The following is a 21,056-nucleotide window of genomic DNA, read 5'->3' on the forward strand; positions in this document are numbered from 1 at the left end:
GAGATAATGTGATTAAAAACACCCAGTGGGTGTGAGATAATGTGAGTAAAAAAACAGTGGGTGTCTCTCTACAGCAGCAGATGTTAATTTCAGCATTCCCATTCTCCTTTAGGCGTCCGCTGGTCTATTAGCAGATAAGAAGCAGGTGTTTTCTTTACTACAAAACATAATAATATTCTCGGAGTTTCTGTGGAGAATAACATTTTCTATTACTTTACGAACCCCAGCATGATAAGACAACAACAACTGTATAGATGCATCTAACATACAAAACCGAACACTGATTGGTTCAGTGTAAAAAATAAGAATAATAAAAAAAGTCACGAGAGTTATGAAAATAATTTTACATTATTTGCGGGACATTCTTTATGTTTCGTGAAACCTTAATACGCAGCTTTCATCTCATTGCAAAGTTAACCATTTTCTTCAAACGAGCTAAAACGAGCTAAAATGAGCTATGTGACATGACAAAGTCTCATTTCTCTTTCATTCATCTTTTGGTGATCTCAAACTGAATGATTTCTCAGGTATAACAACCAAAGTAGCAGGTGCTTGTAGATCGTGCCTAACAGTTCCTGCCATGTGATTGGTGTGCAGCTAAGTAACCAAGTAGTTTTAAAATGGTCGCATCCATGGCCTAATAGCCGAATTTTGAAGATGATTTCAAGACAACTTTCGAACGATTAGGTAACCCTTTTTTGAATATTTCACTTAACAACCAATCAATCAAAACAATTGGCTCGTTTCATGCGAGATCAATAGAAACCTTAAGTTTCCAACTTATAACATTTCACTTCACTGCTTATGTCTAACTACTCAGTATATCTACAAACTGACTGATAAAACTACGTATTCCTTCCTATAGGACAGTATGTGCACAACCAAGAAATATCTTTTATTTAGCGAGCTGGCAAACACATCGTGAATCCCTCCAACTTACCCATAAATTGCTCCAGTCCATACTGAAAGCTATGCATATTTTTCAATTTAAATTTTGATTCATTTCAAAATGATGTTTTCTTTGAGATACCTCACAGCACTCTTTAATTAATGGTTGGCCATTTTAAACATTTGCAAACCGAAAGATAATGGGCGCATGTTTTCGCAACGATTTAGGTGACTCGGATTCGATACGCGTGATATTAGCTGGGTTTTGTTGGAAAAGGTAATCACCGAGATTATCTAAGTACACAAGTTTCCATTGCGTGCTATTTCGATTGAATTGGTTCAGAAATCAATGGGCCTCATTTTCATTTCGGTTCTTTTCAAGGAGTAGTAATTTCCCTTCCAGTGTCACTAGTTGACACCATCAGCGTCAAGGCGTGCTTTCCGCCATGATGATACAAGCCATTCAGATTCGAAAAATGACATCCGCTGTACCACCAAGCTCTCTTGAACAAAGTGGCACAGTTACAGATGCAATAGTCATTATCTTGATCTCTGGTGGAGAAAGGCTGATTATTATGCCAGCTACGAGAGTTACCGGCATTTCCTGAGATAATGAATCATCAAAAAGGAGTAAATATTTTAGATAGCACAGTAACAGAACAAATGAAGCTACAACCTTATTTGAACTTTTCCAAAAAGCGAGTGCACGTGACTGCTCGGTGATCAAGATTTAGCATCCATCCATCTGCTATATAAAAGTCATGCACTGTCGAAAAAAATTTGGATATCTTTTCTTATCTTTCCTTTTCTCTTATTTTTTTATATCCTTCTTCGCAGGCTATCCACTTTCTTCTCTTAACGTTTTAGGAAAGGAAATATTCTTTGCCGGGCTTTCAGACAGTTTAGGCCGTCATAAAAGCGTAAATGATTTTCTCTGGATTGACTAAACCTTTTTATTTATTTTTTTTTATTATTTCATTTCTAGACCGATGCTAGGTTCTTACAGTCTTACGGGGTAGAAGCTGAGGAACTTATTTATCGGATTACCTGAGTAGGAACCAAAGATCAGCTTTACTTTTCATTCTCACTCATAACACCAAACATGTTATACTCAGCATAAGCAGTATCCCCCTCAAAGTCTTTCAAGTCTACACGCAGCATATTGTTATTATCTGGGGTAAGACGATGAATCTTTTTCAGTCCGAGCCAAAACTCACCAATGAAATTTCCAAAACCAAGCTTGTAGTCGGGCCAGTAGCGGTAGAAATCAACCGAGCCGTCCAGTCTCTTCTGGAACACTGTCCATCCTCCACCAGCTGTTCTTTGATCACAGAACACCTCAAAGGCAGAAAAATTGTCGGGTTCGATGATGTACACACCGTCTCTTGTTGCCCCTGATTTGAATATTTCAGCACAGTTTCTGTAAACCAGAAAGTGTGTAAACATGATAACACTATTTCATCTCATGGATTCGTTTGTATATTTCGCTAACAGTAGAATCCACCACTGCAGTAAAGAATAAGGCCACTTATTGTAGTTTAATAAGCGCGCTATCTGGCTATTAGCCATAGAAGAGAATTGTTTCGAGCAAGTAAGCTCAGTGCGATTTGAAAAAGTGTTTTTTGGCGTGGTCAGAGGACTATGGCTGATTTTTAGTCCTCTTAGTTTTCTCCTATTCACAAGCCACTCTCGACAAACTTCATTAACCTTCATTGCAGTATTCTCCAGCGTATCCACTCCGACAGACATCGAAAACCTTTCCAAGTGAATCCAGCTTGACAGGTTCCATTGTTCAAACAGGGACTGCTGCTGCAGGGATTCTAGTAAAAAAGAAAAACAATAGTAGCAAATTAAATTTAGACTTCAGATTCGTACACTTGCAACAAGAGAACGTGAAATAATATCTTGATATGCAACGATCTCTCTTAAATTTTACCTCCATGGCGAAAAAGGTATAAGTTGGTTTATTCTCCAAAGATATCTTAAACTGGTTTTCAACTGAATGGCGTTGTTAAACTCACATTTGAGTTTACCTCCCTCTAAGGGTCCAACATTGATGGACACACAGCTAGGCTCCATATAATACATCACTCGGCAGCGCCTTGCATCAGACACTCCTGCACTCTTGATTACATGATCTTTCAATGCCTTGTTTATCATTGGTGGTTTGAAAATGATGTTGCGACATTCGTCACCTGTAACAAAAAAATATGCAATATTCTTTTACGAACAGAACTTGAGGTAAATCATAGGCGATCAGTTGTCTCCAACTGTGATCAAAACAATAGACCTGGAGCCCAACCAGAATCTCGGAGGCTTGGGTAAAATCCAGTTAAAGCCAAGATTACAGCTATTTTATTTTTTGCGATTTCCTTTACCCTTCGAGCATCAACTCGTTATCCAAATACCTTTTTATTATATGTACTGAAGATCTTAAGCTTATCATATATGAATTAATGAAAATTGTCCTCCCTCTAAGAATGGCTCTATTTTGTTAAGTACTTACTCCACAGCAACATTAAGCGAGACGTAATTAATTATGTAAACGATCGAACTCATCTGAAACTGAAGCTATTTCGTAAAACCAAACTTCTTGAAATACTGATTACTAACGCTTACAAGAATAACAATCTACCTTTCAATATAGCTTTTTCAATTTTTAGATTTTTATGTGCTCTTTCTTCTTGATTTCTTGTTTATCGACCGATGAATCATGCGATTTATCGCTTAAGCCAACGTTATTTATCGAATATATATCATTCCATGAGCAAACAGTCTGAGGCTAACGAAGGAAAAATCTATGTAATAAACATATAGGCCGAAAGTTGATTACATTTTTCCATTGTTTGTCTCAGTTTTGCGGAGAAGAACTAGTTGATAAATGTAAATAGACTTCATTATACCTTTACATTTCAAGTAGATATGTTCCCCAAGCGAATAAAACTTCTTATGATACTCACCAGTGCAAGAACAGAGTGTGAAATTGTTCCCAATCAAAATAAAAAAGACGTTACTCATGGCCACAATCTCGATATTGCATTGGAAATGCATTATTTGTGACTAGGTATTGCAGCATTTTGGAATAACATTGAGCTACGCATTTTGTAGTCAAGACTGCAGAATTTTGTAATGATCTTTGGTCGAAGCAATTAGTAACAACTTCCTGCAGCAAAGTGTAAAATGTTGACCCGCAATACCTAACACAACTAAGAATAAAAATCAATAGTCAGCAAAAAACGCTTCGCAGTTGAATTTTCGCAAAAAACTTTTACAACTTGGGTATGACTAGACTTCTCAGGAGAAATATCTACAGAAATGTCCACATACATGCTTTAGAAATGATATAAGCAGTACAGTACATTAAACCGTGGTTTTGCTGAGTTATTTTACAAGGTTACTGGCAGATCTACATTCTTAGAAGATTCTCGTTCCAACAAGATTTCATCTATAAGCGTCGTAAGTAAAACAGAATAACTGAAGCATGAACGCCAACAATCAAATAGGAGCCGTACATCAGCGGTCCAACAAGAGAAATATCTCACCAAAGCGTGAATCGAATAGATACTCGCTTGTTAATTCCAGCGGAGAATCGTGCTTCAGAAGATAACTAGTCCACTTGATTACTTTATGAAGACGAGCAGGGAGGTGCTGTCCTAGCGTTGCAATCTAACTTTTGTCAAACAAATAACTGTTAATATGGTACTTGTCCATTTCAGAATTAACTGAGGAAAAACGCTCCTTTTTCAAAGTTTGAAAGGTTTATATCCCAGAAAAATATTTAACAGATCATATCAAACCATGCCGAAGCTGTTTAGAAACGTAAAATAGTTCGCTTTTACCGATGCGTTTTTATTACAAACTTATTAGTGAAAATAAAGCTTGTTGTCTCTTGTGCAGAAACGGCAAAGATCATTATAGCAAACGAAGTCTTAAATATTAATGACAATGAAAGCAATAAAATCTCAAGGAAACTTTTCAGTTGTAATCACGCCTTCTGTTTTTTTGGCCAATATTTTTATTAAGTGAGCATTCGGTTAAAAATCAGTCGGAACAGTTGAAAAAGATTTATTAAAAAAGGTTTACCAAAAGACCTTGTTGTACCTCAGGTGTTTTGTTATAATCAAAAACTAAGTTTTTTTTCTGCTTTTGTCATCATGAAAAGTCATCTTGGTTGGCACTTTCAATAGTTGGTTTCACATCTTGTATGACAATCGTCATTGATACTGCTCGTTAAAAATTCTCACTGTTATTACATTTTTCGTTTGCTTTACGCTCTGTTTAAACATTACCAGCTATAAAAATAGGGCATTTCTGTCACTTTTTAAATTATATTTGCATATTGGGGATTTTAAATGAGAGCCGCGATATATTTAATATGCCGACGTCTGCTGTTACAAGTTAATTTAAGCTTCAGTTGAAAGTCCTGATGAAACGGGCGTTGAGAAACTTCGAAAAGCGTCCATGAAATCGAAAATTTTCAGAAGAATCGAAGTATGAACGTTCCTGCCATTATTGCATTAGCAGGGATTGTAACAACCCTTCTTGTGGCTAGCTGTTGCTACATTTGCAAGAAGCGCCATGTGGAACCGCTTGATATAGAACAACAAACTGACGAAGAAGGCCCCGAATAACAGGATTTTGTAACAAATTTAGCCTCCGTAGAAGTTACTTAGATTTATCCACGTACTTATGTTGCTCTCGGTGGAGAGATGACAATTTTTTTATTTATTTTTTTTTTTTTTTGTTATCAATGTGTTAAATTTATTTTGATTCTGAAGTTACTTCGCAATCCACCACACGACAGAGACCGTTTGTTTGGTACAAAAGCTGGCTTCTTTTTCGGCTATCATATTACAACAATGGTTCCAAGTTTCTTCAGATTCAGAAGAGAACGGTATGAGTCCGTGGTGGTAATAATTGTTTCTTTATAAAGCTGTCATTCATCGGAAGCGGCTGCTCCAAGAAACCCTCAACTAATTGGCCATTCATTGCCACTCGTCCGTCAACATGTTTACGTGTATAGCTTCGAACGGATTTACAACTTTATTCTGTTATGATTTTTATTGACTTGTTTTAACGAAGAAAAGTAAGGGGACTGTTAGCGCAATGTTACGTTTTAAAATCATCTCGCAATTGTTTTGTACACTTTCCAAATTGACATCGTCAGTGTTACATTAAAAGGAGGAACTTGGTAAGAAAAAATCAATTACGAGTTCAAGAAATAAGACATTGCAGATACAATGATACAGAATCTCGTAAAAAAATGTATATTTTTATTCGATTTATCTGGAACCAGCCAGCAGAGTTAACCGGTTAATGATCTTTCTGGTCTGTCAAGACCTCATCCATGAAATGCAACACTTCGTGAAGCTTAAATTTCAAATATAATTTTTGGTTAACCTCAGAGGTTTCGGGGTAGGAATGTTGTCTGCTAGTTTTTTGATGCGATCCAAAGACAAGCTGACGTTTCTTGCATGAACTCGCCGTTGGAGCAAGGCGCTGAAATTAGCTCCGACCGAGTACTCATGCTTTTCTTTAATCACTACGGCGGTGAATTTTCTTCTAAATTTGACACGCTTATCTTTACCTACAAATTACAAACGGAACGTTAGCTGTTCGTTATCTTTTGGAGTGGACTAACGATTAACAACTCTCAAGATTTCTTCAACAGCCTTATCAGACAGAACTAGCGTTTACTGAGAGAAAGACTACAAATTAATATTATAAAAACTGAAAAAAAGATTGGATTTCTGTGGAATTCTGAAGTTTTTTAATGAAAACTAAAAGTGCAAAGTTGCATTCACTGTTATTGTGAAGGCTTCTTTCCACGTTGCACTTGAACATTACCACACTAGAAGCGTCCAGTCCGGATGATAGCCTTTCAAATGGCTTACAATTCCTTCTCATGGCTTACATTTAGAAGAAACACAATCAACTTATTTACTTGAACGTATCTTTAAATTGACGGCATCCTGAAGAATCATGAGTGGCAAGATTCTGTTTTGCGACCTTTCTTCCAACCACTGAGAACAAAGTTGATTCACCAGATACCACTTCATCATGATTCATTAGAAGACGAATCTGAATCACTGGTGTCTGAATAAGCTCCAAGCCCTGGTATAACCTGTATTTCCTGCTTTTCTTGCTTAATACCTGACTTTGTTTTACTTTTTGTAACATTGTCAATTCTGTTTGCAAAGTGTTTTTTCTTCAGGTCATCTTCTTCCGAACTCGTGCTTGATTTGTGGGATCTAATATTCTCCTCTCCGAGTATCTCTGACGTACCTGTGTGGAAAATGAGATTGGATTTGAACTCAAAGGCGTGTACAGTTATCGAATATAACAATAAATCCGCAGATGAGGACTTCCCACTATTAGTTGCCTCCTCTTTAAATTCGCACTGAGTTGTACGCTTTCTCTCAAAATAATAACAGTCATACGTTTGTTAGCCAACAGAACAGGCGTCAATTTTTCGACGAGAGTAGAAGTGAGTGTGAGGTGAACGCGAGGTGAACGCAAGATGAACGCACGGTGAACGCGAGGTAAACGCGAATGGTTTCTCACCCGTGTGACTCGCCCCATATACTCGCCTCACTATACACCAGGTGTATTCCAGCCTGATTCGTTCAGTGTTGGAGTATGCCTCCCCAGTTTGGGCAAACCTGTCTGATTATCTCAGCCTCCTAATTGAATGTGTGTAAATAAAAGCCTTAGAAATAATCTTTCCTGGGCTTTCCTAAAGGGACGCACTTGTGCTGTGTGGTCTTTGCAATCTCTCTGATCGGCATGCCGCTGCACACACTAAGTTTATCCAGAGAGTTCAGGACACTGGTGTCCTTGCTAACTTGCTGCCACATCGCACAACTGTGTCCCGTGGATATAATCTACGCTCAGGCTCTCTTAGAGATGATCCCGCTATGGCTTTTACTAACCGTCTCGATAAATTTATTACATATAGATATTCTTAGTTAATTGTTTCATGTTATTGAATGTATAGATATGATTTGTATCCTGACCACTCTTGTAATTTAGCTGTAAGCTACAAAAAGAGTAAATAAACTGATTATTATTATTATTATTATAATTATTATTTTTAACTAACTGATCTTTCATAGCAGAGAAGGACGATTAAAACGACCCAATTTTGCAAAAAATCTTACTTTTCTCAAACTCGTCGCAAATTTTTGACTTCTTTTCTTGAGACTCCTGACTGCTGCTACTGCTGCAAAGAAAAGAGAAAAGACAAACTTCCGCATTTGATTTGAAAATGAATATATTTGGACGGGACCACATGCATGTGGGGGTGTGTGTGGGTGAATGTTTCCATGAAGTGATTATTTTAATCTTTGCAAATAGCAAAATCAAAACATATATGAATGCTGTAAGACCTTTTCGTAACAAATTTGATGAAACGAATGAGCTGGTTCCTGCTCTCTTCTCTTATATGTAGTAGTATTCGTACCTCTTTCTTTTAATGGCCCCTGCTATAAGTTGTAGCTGACTTTTCTTGGCCCCTGACTCCTGTGAAGACTTTCGTTGAGATACTGCTGACCCAGCTGGTTTGGTATTTGTTGGCTCAGCTATTATGGCACTTTGAAACTGAGAAACTGCATCCTGAATCAGCAAAAGAGAGAAAAATGTTGAACACACAATTCTGCCTGCTTAAGTATGACTAAGGTTTGAAATTTTCGTACCAAATTAAATTTGTATTGAAAATGATTGGTTAAATTATAACTAAATGAATCGAATGCGCAGAATAAAGCTTTAAAAGACTTTAAATACAACATCCAAATCTCCTGGTGACTCACAAGGAAGTAAGAGAAAGTTCTAATGGAGAATTTGGGAGTCCATCAGAATCCATTAAGGGGTTTTTCCCATGCTCCCCTTAAATTACTAACTTCACAAACTTACTGACCCATGCAGTGGCTAACTGACTGCTGGCCAACCAACTGACCAAACAACTGACTGACAGAATGACTGCCTCACTGTGTATCTGTCTGACTGACCACTAGATCCAACAAATAGCCAATCAAATGACTTGCTAACCACTACCATGACTTAAAGATGGACTGTCTGAGTTCACATACAAGTAAATGAATACAATAACTACACTGTATACCCTATATTCTCTAATTTCTTGTGATTCTTCATCAAATCGGCGACTGGCTATCTCCTCTTGTTGCTTAGCAACCAGGTCAAGAAACACTGTCTCGTCACCATCAAGGCCCCTTATCATATTTTCTAGAAAAAAGACAGAATAATTTTTTTCAAGAAATAGTAGTAATTTTGGGCATTACCTTCATAATAATTTCTCAAGAATTAGCCAATCAGTGCTTAGTATTTCCATGTACTTTTCTTGGTAAGTTGTTGATGTCCAACATAGCACTAGTTCAGAGTTCATTTAAAACTCAATTGAATGTCTGATTTACTCAACTGTATCTTACTGGTTTCACCAACATATCCCCAATTCTTTTTGTAATGTTATAACTATTTCTTGTAAAATGTTCCCACCCAACATCATGAGCCATAAATGAGTCAAACCTACGATCTTGGCATTGACTGTAAAACAACTTCATTTATATAACAAGTGACTTACTTCTCTAATTCTTTACGATAACTTTTTTTCATATTCAATCTTTTTCTCACAGAAGAGCTAGATTGCAATGGAAATTTCATTACTCACTGTGTGTAACTAGTTTTGGTTATCATCTGCCATAAGAGAGCAGAATATCACTCAATTTTTTAAGTCATATTATTTCAGATGAAAATGCTTTAAAGAAACAACAATTTGATGATTTTTGTTCTGTTCAGGGCAAAATATGCCAAGATATGTCAAGATAGCCTGTAACATACAAAACTCTGCACGAAATTGTTTCTAATCAAGGTCAAAAACTATCCCAAAATACACTCGGCACCAAAAAAGAAACACATGGCACTTTTACTTACTCAACTGATGTTGTTCATCCCATTCATCTTGTTTTTTCTGTTTTTGTTCTTGCAGTCTTTCATACAAGGTCTTATTATCATGAACTGGCTCAGGGCACTCTACCAATTGGAAATAAATTGAAAACCTGGTGTTTATTTTTTTTTCTCCTTATTTATTTATTTACCACGAAATACAAATAATATTTTCACCACAAAATGCAAATAACAATTAAAACATGACAGTCACACAAAAACAAATAAAAGTGGCGAGGAAGCCCAAAGAGAAACCATGGGGCTTGCAGATATTGGGCTCCCTCAGAGTTTTGTGCCAAGCAGTGCAGGTTCAAAGTTGTGATTCTGAAATTTCTGCATAAATGGAACCCATTTCCCCAGTAAACACAGTTATCATACAATAAGAAAGTTTGGTCTAGGGGCAATGAGGCAATTAGTTACAAGTGCAAAGATTGCAGCAAGCAAAGCTCACAGTACACTCAGAACCACTCATTTCATACAATACTAGCACAAAAATTAATAGCAGCTAAATAATTCACCCCTTACAAATTAAAAAAGCAACCAATCACATAAAACAATTGATACCGAGAAACTGCCATAATGTTTACTGTAAATTGTTGACGCTATTATAACAATTTTTTGTAGATGTTAAATTATGTGCTTAGAACAAACGAAAAATTCTACCAAAAAGGTAACTAAAGAACATTATGTTAACATTTTTGGTTATCTACAGCAAAATACCACCCGTTTTTATTTGACTACGAGGAGACCCTGGGGCGAGAGAGTAAAACCAACACTCAGATGGACTGTACATATAATGTTATACCTGTCTGGTTAAGTATTCGAATAAAAACCTTAAAGGATAACCATAATGAAAAGATGATTAGGCCCCGAATAATTCATTTTCGTAATGAAAATATCGCGCCAGATTATCTCGTCCTGCACAAGGAAATGTTTGACTATTTCATTTGGCTTACCTATTGGATCACTTTCCTTTCTAACTTTCTCCCACTCTTCTTGTTTCTTTTTCCGTACATCCTCTATTTCGGTCTCTGATACAAACGAGACACCACTCATGTTTAAAAATTACCTACGAGGCGTAAAACATTCTCTTTAAGTTCTTTGTTTATAGCCAAACTGCTTCACCGGACACTCTGTGGACCTTTCTCTCCCTATCTCTCAGGTTAACGATCACGAGCCCGCGAGCATTGTTGACATGGATACAAAATGGCGGACAGAATTTTATTCAACGCGACTAAAGGAAAACCTAAATCCCTCAGCATTTGTAACAAAAACTTACAGAATGTTCCACGAATCATTGGAAAGATAACTTCCCTTAAGGCCGTAGACCTGAAAAACAATAGCTTAACGGACCTTCCAGACGAATTTTCCACACTTAAACAGGTGACATCTTTACCAAGTCGTGCATGTTTACGCTCAAGTTCAACTGAAAGTTCACTGAAACCAATTTAAACTTTTCATTCTTAGTATAAGATATGGGGTTAGGGGTAGATGTATTAATACAAATTATGGTGTGGAACACCATAGTCGCCGACCTGCGTTATATTGAAGAAGTTTGAATTTTGTAGTCTTGCATTTTTGCTCTAAAGTTACATACTCAAGTTTGTTTACGATTTTTTCTTCAGCTTGAATCCTTAAACCTTGGAAATAACAAGTTAGAGGTTCTTCCAGGAGTATTCTCTTTTTTATCTGGCTTGCAGAGACTACATTTGTTTAATAACAAGTTAAGAGAACTCAATTCTGTTGTCCTCAGTAAGTAAATGCACTGCAAGCTGATGAATGAACATGTAATTTGGATATATCAACAAAGTTGAAATGGTAAATTGGCCACAGTAATGATTACAAAAGCTGACGTTTCGAGTGTTAGCCCTTCATCGGACGGAATAGAGGAATTGTGGGTTGTGTGTGCTTTTAAAGGTAGAAAATGGAGCTACGTTATTGGTGGGTGCATGGCAACGAGAAAAACATGAATAAATTAGTGGAATGAAAAGCATTCATTGATCCCTGTAGGATTTAGACTGCCGGTTTGAAAGATGAGCTTTTGTTCAAGATTTTTACGGCTTTCCGTGCCACCTAAGTGCAAGGAAAGACCGCAGATTGCCATATGTTGCTTAGAATGATTAGGTAAATTAAAATGTCTAGCGACTGGTTTTGATGTGTCCAAGGACATTGAATGAACATGTACATTTAAAAAAGGTTAATAATTATTTTGTCAGCACTCTAAGGATTGTTTTATGAACCATTTTCAGGTGGGCTCCAAAAGCTCACTTTTTTAAATCTGAATGGAAATCAGCTGAAGACCTTACCATGTGAAATAAACAGGTATGATTAAATTTATGTTTTATTTTCAGATATTATCCAAGTTAATATTTTCCCTCATTACTTACTAATTGATGATCAATTAAATTTTGACTGAGTGGCCAAAAAAAATCAACAGCATTGCCCACATTTGAGAGCAAATGCAGTTTTTTTAAGATGTGCTTGAAGTCAATGTTTGTGAGTGTAGTGTATTGCGTTACATAATGCCACATAGCGTTACCACGATGAGGCACTTTCTATCACTCAATCATGTTGTAAATCTGCTCTCCTAAGTAAAAGTAAAATAGTGGATTACAAGTATTGCATGTTGAATATACTGTCTTGATTATTAATAATAATAATAATAATAATAGTAATAATAAACTTTATTTACGCTTCAAAAAATGTGTTAGCAATTCCATAAGGAACCACTGGTATTAATACATGTGCAGCAAATATAAAACTATTAAAACTAATAAAATGGAAATATATATATATACATACATAATTATCTACGATATAACTATGTTAAGACTATGTCAAAAAAAAAAGAATAACAAATGAGATACTATTGAACAGAACAGTGATGATCGCGCTTAATGAAATACAGTTGAATGAGAGGCATGAGGGTAGTCACTTGACAGATGAAAACTGTGTAGTTAGCAATCAAAGTTTGTCCAAAATCATGCAGAATGTTATGGCATGGAATTCAAATGGGCTTAACATGTTGGTTTCAACCTTGATTATTTGGGTCAACGTGTTGGATATGTTATGGATTTTATTCATTCTTTTTCTTTAAGCAGTACTATTTCATTTTTATTTTTTATTTTTCAAAAATCTCAGGTTGGTGTCTTTACAGTTTCTCAGTGTAGATCACAATGAGTTACACACTGTTCCTGCAGAAATTTGTCACTTGATTAACCTCACAGAACTACATCTTGCTGATAACCAGATATCAAGGTACATTATACACCATGTTTGTTTTTGGTACTTAATAGAGGGGTACATTGGTATTGCAGTGAAGAAAAACTCAACTTGTGGTGTTGCAGTGATCTCAAACCTTACGGTGTACAATGTTTGTATTTCAAAATGACAGTGTTCAGTGAAATAAACCATTTCGAGTGTAGCAGTTTATTCTTTTACCTAACCAAAAACTAGATTTTGATACCCCATGGTCAATTATCCAACATCAGAGACATTAAAATCTTTTTGAAAGATTAACTTATTGAAGATTAACTGATTAACCCCAGACCGTGTTCTATTATATTTTACTTGACCTCTGGACTTAATTATCATACACAAAGACAAAGACCAGCACATGGTATAGATGAGTGAAACCAGACCAGGTAAATCGTGATATTTCTTGCAGTGATGTGGTGTTTCTTTTATTTTGTGGCAGTGTTGTAGTAATCAGAACTCCCCATGTCCCCCTCTAAATAAATAAACCTGGTCTGTTGTGAAACACACCATAAGTGTCTCTCACAATGGAAAACATGTGCAAGTAACAATTTCATAGAGGAATCTGTACTCATCCACTTTATAGAGCTTTTGGTAAGCTGTAGTTTTCAAACCAGCTCATTGATCACTTTGTGAACAACTATGTCTCTCCAAAATTAACTCTGATTGATGGAGGGTTCTTTTGTTTTCTCTAATTTAGTCTTCCAGAGGACATGGCATTTCTTAGGAATCTTACAAAACTCTATGTGTACAAAAACTTTATAGAAGAGTTGCCAGAGGTTTGTTAGTTACTTGACTGACCATCAGAACTTACAATTTGTTATAAAATGTTAATGTCTTATTACTGGTTATGTTACAAATGGTCAGTATTGGTTTATTTTAACAGGGCTTATCAAAATGTACCCAGCTCAGAGTACTGGATGTGTCTGCCAACAGTCTCCGAATATTCCCAGCTGAGGTTTGATATGAAAAACTATTTTGTTGTTTTTCTTATCCCAAGCATCACTGATTATATATGGAAGTCCTTGGCATCTATCTGCAATTGATCTAGAAATATCATGTAATTCTCCCAACCAATCAGATGCAAAAGTAATGCCTATTGCAACTTACCCAGTTGCATTTATACACATTTTAGGTGGTTTGCTTGTATTTGCTTTGAGTTCTTTCTGTCTTCTATGGTAAATAATATTCTTTGTTATGTTTGGCCCATTACCTTGATCTTGGTTTTTGAGGCTGTCATGACAACTAATCAAAATACAATTTATCAGATTAGATTAAAATTGTAGAATTAAACATAATGTCAAAAATTCCAAAAGTTGTTTACTGTCTCTTTTTTTTTAAACAATTTTACCACACATGTTTTAATTGCATTGTGCAATACAGCATTTTTTTATTTTGCTATTACAGTTGGCACATCTTCCCCTGAAGGAACTATATTGTGAAGAAAACAATCTTTTGCAACATATTCCCGTTCATTCTCATCAAGAAGATGAAGTTTTGACACTGAAGGTGAGTGCAGTTAACTCAAGATTAAATAGTACATATTACCGGTAATGTGTACTATTATGTTCTTTTGGACAAAAAAGGTTTAAATCTGCTAGTTTTATCCTTTCATGGGTTTGCAAACTTAAGTGAGCAATGGGTTGAATTGACTCGATTGGCGCCAATCTTTTACTTTATTTGAGTCACACACACTTTAAACTGAACGGTAAAATTGATTTCGGTTATTATTTTGCTAAGTAATTGTATATTTTAAATGACAACTTCAAATTTATTTGGCGTTATTACGCAATGTAGCGCGTAAACGTTGTCCAGAACTTTAGAATTTTTTGCTAAAACTGAACCACTGACTAGTAGGAAAATATTTAAGGTCATGAAGACAGGACATAGGGCCAAACATTCTCCCGTCCAACCCGACCTGCCGTAGTCGTTTCGTGTTTATCATGCTATCGTCGCTCTTTCTCTTTCTGCCGCCTTTCAACTGGATAAGTTAGTTTTGTTAATTGAGTTAATGTAAATTTGCCATCGTGAAGAGTTATAAAGCTGATATTTCGTTCGTTAGCCCCTCGTCAGATTCATTTGCACTGACGAAGAGTTTACGCTCGAAATGTGAGATATACAAACTCTTTATAGTGGCCAGTTTACCTTGTCAACTCATTTGATAATTAACAATTATTCCACGAGCGCGCGTTGGATATGAGATGATAGATAGCCAACGAGGCGCATAGCGCCGAGTTGGCTATAATCATCTCATATCCAACAAGCGCGAGTGGAATAATTGTTTTATTAAAAACGCCCCCAAGATATTAAGCAAATCTTTATATTAGACAAATTTTTTAGCTCCCTTTTGATTTTAAACTGACGCGTACGCTTACCATATTTGTAGATTATGGTATATTGGCTCATATACCATAATGGCTAAGCCAATAAAAAGTCTTGAATTGCATTATCCAATGATCCAGTTTTTATTAAAACAAAATTATCTCCTTCTTCAGATTCAAACCGAATCTAGAGAGGCCGTATGGCTCTTCTGGCCGTATTCACCTTACCACGTACGGCCTTCATACGGGATTTTTTTCTCTAGTGCTTCTCAATAAAGGCGCGTAGGGTCTGTACGGGACACGTGATAAATACATGACGCTGAGAGAGCTTGCAGTATGCAGAACTATTTGTTCAGTCTCCGGGATATGGCATACGTGCCTTTTTCCGAATCTTTTTTCAGACTTTCTTCTGATAATAAAACATTAATAAAGCACGACTATCCTAACTCACTGAGCGCGTAGTATTCAGTCAGACATACGACCACCTTGTTCGGTCTGGTCTCTATCCGCCATTACAATCTGCATATGGCCGGTATCACAGTACGGAGACAGCCTTGGTCAAAGTTGGTGATGATATTCTATTGAATATGAACTCGCAGCGAGTCACACTACTTGTTCTCTTAGAGTTAAGTGCTGCCTTCGATACCGTGGACCACTCGAATTTGCTTAAATGCTTGTCCACTGATTTTGGTATAGGCGGGAAGGCTGTAGAGAGGTTCTCGTCGTATTTGTCGGGACGTAGCCAGCGTGTTTTGTTTGAGGGGGCTACATCTGATAGCTTCGATCTGCGTTTTGGTGTTCCACAAGGTAGCTGTCTCGGCCCGCTTCTGTTTGTGGTTTATGCCTCCAAGCTCTTTAAGATAGTACAAGTCCACCTGCCGAATGCGCAGTGCTTCGCTGACGACACGCAACTTTACTTGTCTTTTAGTCCTAACAGTCCTACAGATCAAGCGAAGGCATTGGAAGCCATGGAGCGATGCATTAGTGACTTACGTAAATGGATGTACCGGGACAAATTAGAGATTAACGATGATAAGACTGAATTTCTTGTTATTGGATCGAGGCAACAGTTGCTGAAAATTGATCACTGTTCAGTCCGTGTTGGCATGATCGATATTAAACCTGTCAAAGTAGTGCGCAATCTGGGCGCCTGGCTCGACTTGAGTTTTTCTATGTCGACCCACATTTCTAAGTCTTGTAGTGTGGCATTTTTCTGGTTACATAAAATCAAGAAAATAAGCTACTTTCTGCCTAAAGAAAAATTAGAAATGGTGTTGCATGCCTTTGTTGCAAGTAGAATTGATTATTGTAATGGACTTCTCTATGGGCTACCGGACTGTGAATTAGCTAAATTGCAAAGATTTCAAAACGCTGCAGCCAGGCTACTTGTGTCATGTAAAAAGAATGACCACATTACGCCAGTTTTGATAAAACACTGGTTATCAGTAAAATATATAATTAATTTAAAAATTTTATTGCTTACTTTCAAAGCCGTCAATGGCATGGCACCTAGCTACATCATTGATTTAATTAATATTAGGACTATTTAACAATTATTCCACGAGCGCGCGTTGGATATGAGATGATAGATAGCCAACGAGGAGCGTAGCGCCGAGTTGGCTGGCTACAGTCATCTCATATCCAACAAGCGCGAGTGGAATAATTGTTTTATTGAAAAAAAGCGCCCCCAAGATATTAGACAAATCTTCTCGACTTTATTTTGTAAGAAGAAACCGGATGTTACAATGTACAGATATTAGATTATGGTATATTGGCTCATATACCATAATGGCTAAGCCAATAAAAAGTCTTGAATTGCATTATCCAATGATCCAGTTTTTTATAATACGCGCTATTCGCTGCGTTCTAATGAAGGTGTTTTATTAAAACATCCGTCGGGGAAAATGAAAAAATAATTTGGTGACAGATCCTTCAGCATGGCTGCGCCCACTTTATGGAATGCTCTTCACGTAAGCCTCCGCATGATCACATGTATTTCTACTCTTAAGTCAAATCTGAAAACTTATCTTTTTAAATTAGCTTTCAATATTTCTTAGATACGTATATATAAATAAATGATGTAATGTTTATATTGTAGATTTTTAATACTTGTACAGTTTTAGGTTAATTATTGTTGTAATGTGCTTTTGATCACCTGGTATGTTAAAAGGCGCACTATAAATCAATAAATTATTATTATTATTATTATTATTGTTATTATTAACGTATAATTTGGTCAAGACGTTAGAATGATTTAACCTGACCCTAAAGTTGATGTTTTTGTTGCCTGAAAGGAGATTACAGCTCGCTTAGTGTTGAAGGATCTTAAAGATGGGTAAGTAGATCCACCTTTTAATGTCGCTGGAGGATATTTAGGTCCATGATATAGACAGATACGCAAAATAGATAGAAAAATTTTGAGCTTGTTGGTCAAGGGAAAAAAGATTTGTCAAAATGGGGAACAAAGAATGCAAAATGTGCTTATCGAGTTACTTCAGAGAACACGATTCCTCTATGGCGAGTGAAAAAGCTGAAATTCAGATCATCTTTGTTGCCTTGTTTTTTTCATTTTGCCCTACGGTGTCTGCTTCTTTTCATTATATACAGAAGATCGTTTGTAAAGCGAGCAATACGCCATTACCCAAAGGTACAGGAGATGTTGCAATACGCCAGTGAGTGTGCAGTGTGTGGACAATCTTTTCTCAACACTTGGCTGGAGTGTGTACACTTTGTGGACGCCCATAAAGTACGTCACAATTTTTACAGTTCAGTTTTGGCTGTGAATGTGCACTGTTAGTGTATAGTGCTGTTGTGTAGTGAAGTGCAAAGATAACGACACAGGCCAGAAAGGGGACAGGAGCAAGAGATTATTGAACGGGAGTAAAAACAAAATTCTCGTTCACCGTTCCTGGTTTTCGTCGCCTTCGTCATTTCTGTGAAAATTAGTGATGTGAAGTTTACTGTTGAGTTTTTAAGGCATCAAGCAACAAAGGAACAATTTGAACGCTGCAAACTTGAAACATTCAGTCAAAAGATTACTCCTCTTTTTTCAGTGTCATCGATTCTGCTTTATATTTATTTTAACTTGAATTTAATTTTGGCTCGAAATAAAAATTTTATTTCAGGTTCTAAGAATGATACAGAGTGAAATACTGTAGGAAAACAAATTGAATTCGAAAGCTCAGTCAGTCACCTATGCAGATATGCTTGTCACCACTTCACGAGCAGTAAATTAAGACGATTCTGTATCCTTTTCAGATTTTACGAACGAGGACAAAGACAGGAATCATTCCAGTACGAGGACTATTGTGTTCTTACAGATGTTTCAATACCGAAGGACACGATTATTATGGGATTGCTTCTGTTGACACTTGAGGATACACTTGGAGACATCAGGGGTCGCGTTACACGCTGATGTTTAGGAGCTTTACAAAGCATCTGCTTTCCTAGAGGAATCAACGTTGCATTCTTCGAACGCTTCAAACTTTTTTTAATTTTGAAGACAATCGCGAAACTTCGTCCTCAACTCAACGTTAAACTTTGCGATGAAAAGATAAAAAGTACAAAAACATTCTTCACGTTCTAAGGCGATTTTGATCAAATATTTCAAAGTTTCTCGATCGCCTGCCGACTTCTTTCGCTTAGCTTAGCTTAGCTGACCTCTTTCGCTTAGCTCTTTCGCTTAGCTGGTTATTATTTTTTTTAATCCCTGTTACCCCGTCCCCTTCCACCCAAGAACAAGTTTCGATCACCCAGTCTAAACATAAAGCAAGAGATGAATCCTGTGCAAATCTGTCTCCACCCTCTCCCCCGTTTCCTTTACAAGGTGGGGGGCGAGTGCGGTAACAGACAAAGGAGACTTAAATAACATTCCCACATGGCCGAGACACGTAGCAGAGTGACTTTGAACAACTGTTAGAGACCTTATGATACCCCGAAATCGGTATACGGGTAGCGCCATGATTTTTTCATTTTGCAATGACGTCATGGATCTTACCCGGTAGACCCAGCCGTTTTTCCGGGGAAGACACCAGTTTAACCGTAGAAGAATTACGAGTACGAGAAGGACAAGCTACATGATGGAGAAACGAGTGAGTTTTAGAGACGTTTTAAATTGTTTGACTCCTTGGCAATGTTATTACAAGTCTGTTGAAATATTTTTGCCAAATTTCAAATTTAAGCGGTGAAGAAAGCGCGTCAAACTGGATTGACTTTGGATCTCAAATGCGAGAATTGAACTCTGAAACGATATCAATTTGTGGCGGTAATTTGGGGGATTTCTGAGAATTTCTCCAACGGTTGTGTCTCCCAAAAGCACTAGCATTGGCAAATATGGCATGGGAGTCAATGCTGAAGTTGACAATCAAAGGAATTGTTTGGTGAGGTGCCTCGATCAAATGGCGGGGTTTGCAATAACAAGTGTCGTGCGCTCGCGCTGTCGAAGAAGAAGCATATCATTGGCTTACTTTCTAATGACAGAACATTCATAAAGGAGAATTTTGGATACATTTGATAGACTTAATTAAGCAATTTAGATAACTTATTTCTGAAGAAAAACAGCAAACTTTGCCGCCGCGGCCGCCATCTTTGTAAACAATCGTTACAGATTCCTGCGTGTTAACTCTTCGGGTATCTTAATCAAATTAGCGACGCACATGAACATTTTACGTGTATGGGTACACTACCCGTACCCGTACGCCGATTTCGGGGTATCTTAAGGTCTGTATATAATATTGTCAAACATTCGTTTCCGTTTAAACCAGACCTTGTTGGTTGAATTGATTTTTTAACCGAATTGGTCTTTTAACGGCAGAAAAGGCTGGCACAGGGCGGCTAATAATGTCGTCAAGATTTATCACTTACTCTCGACATAAGTAGTTTTTGGTAAACATTGGTAAACGAGTTAAAGTTTTACTTGTTTATAGATACCGTACGTTCGAAATAACAGAATCCTGCTGAGAAATAATTTTTGCAAGTTTCTCTCCAAGAAGTGGAACATTGACAAGAAAGTGAACATGACATTTACATTTTTTTTTTTACCTATTTAGTTGTACAGAGTCGAGCTACACGGTAGATCAGAAATGGATATTTTGGATGGTTCCAAACGCAACTACAATGCGCAATGCAGTAAATGGTTTGAACCCGGGGGTAACATGTGAAGGTGTAGTCTGATCGTCCGGGTGAGTGTAGTCCTGAGAAGGACTGTTGTCGGTGCTAGTCACTACCACCGACAACAGTCCTTCTCAGGACTACACTCACCCGGACGATCACACTACAACTTCATACAATGTGCAAATTCCACAAAAATTAAAAACCGCAAAAGTTCATGCAATACATGACAAAATTTTTTCTTGGAGCTTGTTAGTTCTTCAGTTGAATCCTCAGAGTTCCATTTCTTTTTCTACAGGTACTTCACACGCACTAGTACCTCCATTAAAATAATATTTTAAATTCTGTTAAGCGTTTGTCATATTCTACATCTGCGATTGATTCTTTGGCAAATGAAAAAGGCAACTTTGAAAGCATTTGGATGGTTCTTTATATAGTGAGGACGGCAAAGACTTTACACGCGATGCCTAAAATTTATATGTGATGGGTGATTTTTACAGAAAGGCGATGTGAGGGGGGCATTTG

The 21,056-nt window shown here is 37.0% G+C and overlaps 2 protein-coding genes and 1 pseudogene across 4 annotated transcripts; 1 reads left to right on the forward strand and 2 right to left on the reverse strand.

Annotated features, from left to right (window-relative positions):
- Window positions 1–150: 150 nt before the first annotated feature.
- LOC148734144 (fibrinogen C domain-containing protein 1 pseudogene) lies at window positions 151–2,483 on the reverse strand (annotated as a pseudogene).
- Window positions 2,484–6,141: 3,658 nt separating this feature from the next.
- On the reverse strand, window positions 6,142–11,012 carry LOC111347703 (PSME3-interacting protein-like). The gene is made up of 6 exons (XM_088753829.1): window positions 10,803–11,012; window positions 9,835–9,933; window positions 9,008–9,129; window positions 8,351–8,502; window positions 8,049–8,110; window positions 6,142–7,173 (listed from the first exon to the last, which is right to left on the reverse strand). Exons 1-6 carry the CDS (start codon window positions 10,900–10,902, stop codon window positions 6,947–6,949), a joined length of 762 nt encoding a protein of 253 aa, XP_088609955.1. The 5' UTR covers window positions 10,903–11,012; the 3' UTR covers window positions 6,142–6,946.
- A 13-nt stretch (window positions 11,013–11,025) lies between these two features.
- LOC148734145 (leucine-rich repeat-containing protein 69-like) lies at window positions 11,026–20,876 on the forward strand. 3 transcript variants are annotated; one of them, XR_015998877.1, is made up of 11 exons: window positions 11,026–11,229; window positions 11,472–11,598; window positions 12,096–12,168; window positions 12,988–13,104; window positions 13,802–13,880; window positions 13,988–14,059; window positions 14,509–14,610; window positions 17,717–17,757; window positions 18,030–18,168; window positions 18,681–19,513; window positions 19,604–20,876. XR_015998877.1 is itself a non-coding variant. In XM_088753826.1 (10 exons), exons 1-10 carry the CDS (start codon window positions 11,053–11,055, stop codon window positions 18,795–18,797), a joined length of 1,044 nt encoding a protein of 347 aa, XP_088609952.1. In that variant the 5' UTR covers window positions 11,026–11,052; the 3' UTR covers window positions 18,798–20,876. The 3 variants fall into 3 exon arrangements, 2 of the variants coding, with proteins under 2 accessions (XP_088609952.1, XP_088609953.1); XM_088753826.1 differs by having other exon boundaries at window positions 18,681–20,876; XM_088753827.1 differs by having other exon boundaries at window positions 17,720–17,757; window positions 18,681–20,876.
- Window positions 20,877–21,056: the final 180 nt, after the last annotated feature.

The sequence above is a fragment of the Stylophora pistillata genome, chromosome 3, assembly GCF_964205215.1.
Source record: "Stylophora pistillata chromosome 3, jaStyPist1.2, whole genome shotgun sequence".
In the NCBI taxonomy this organism is placed as follows: domain Eukaryota; kingdom Metazoa; phylum Cnidaria; class Anthozoa; order Scleractinia; family Pocilloporidae; genus Stylophora; species Stylophora pistillata.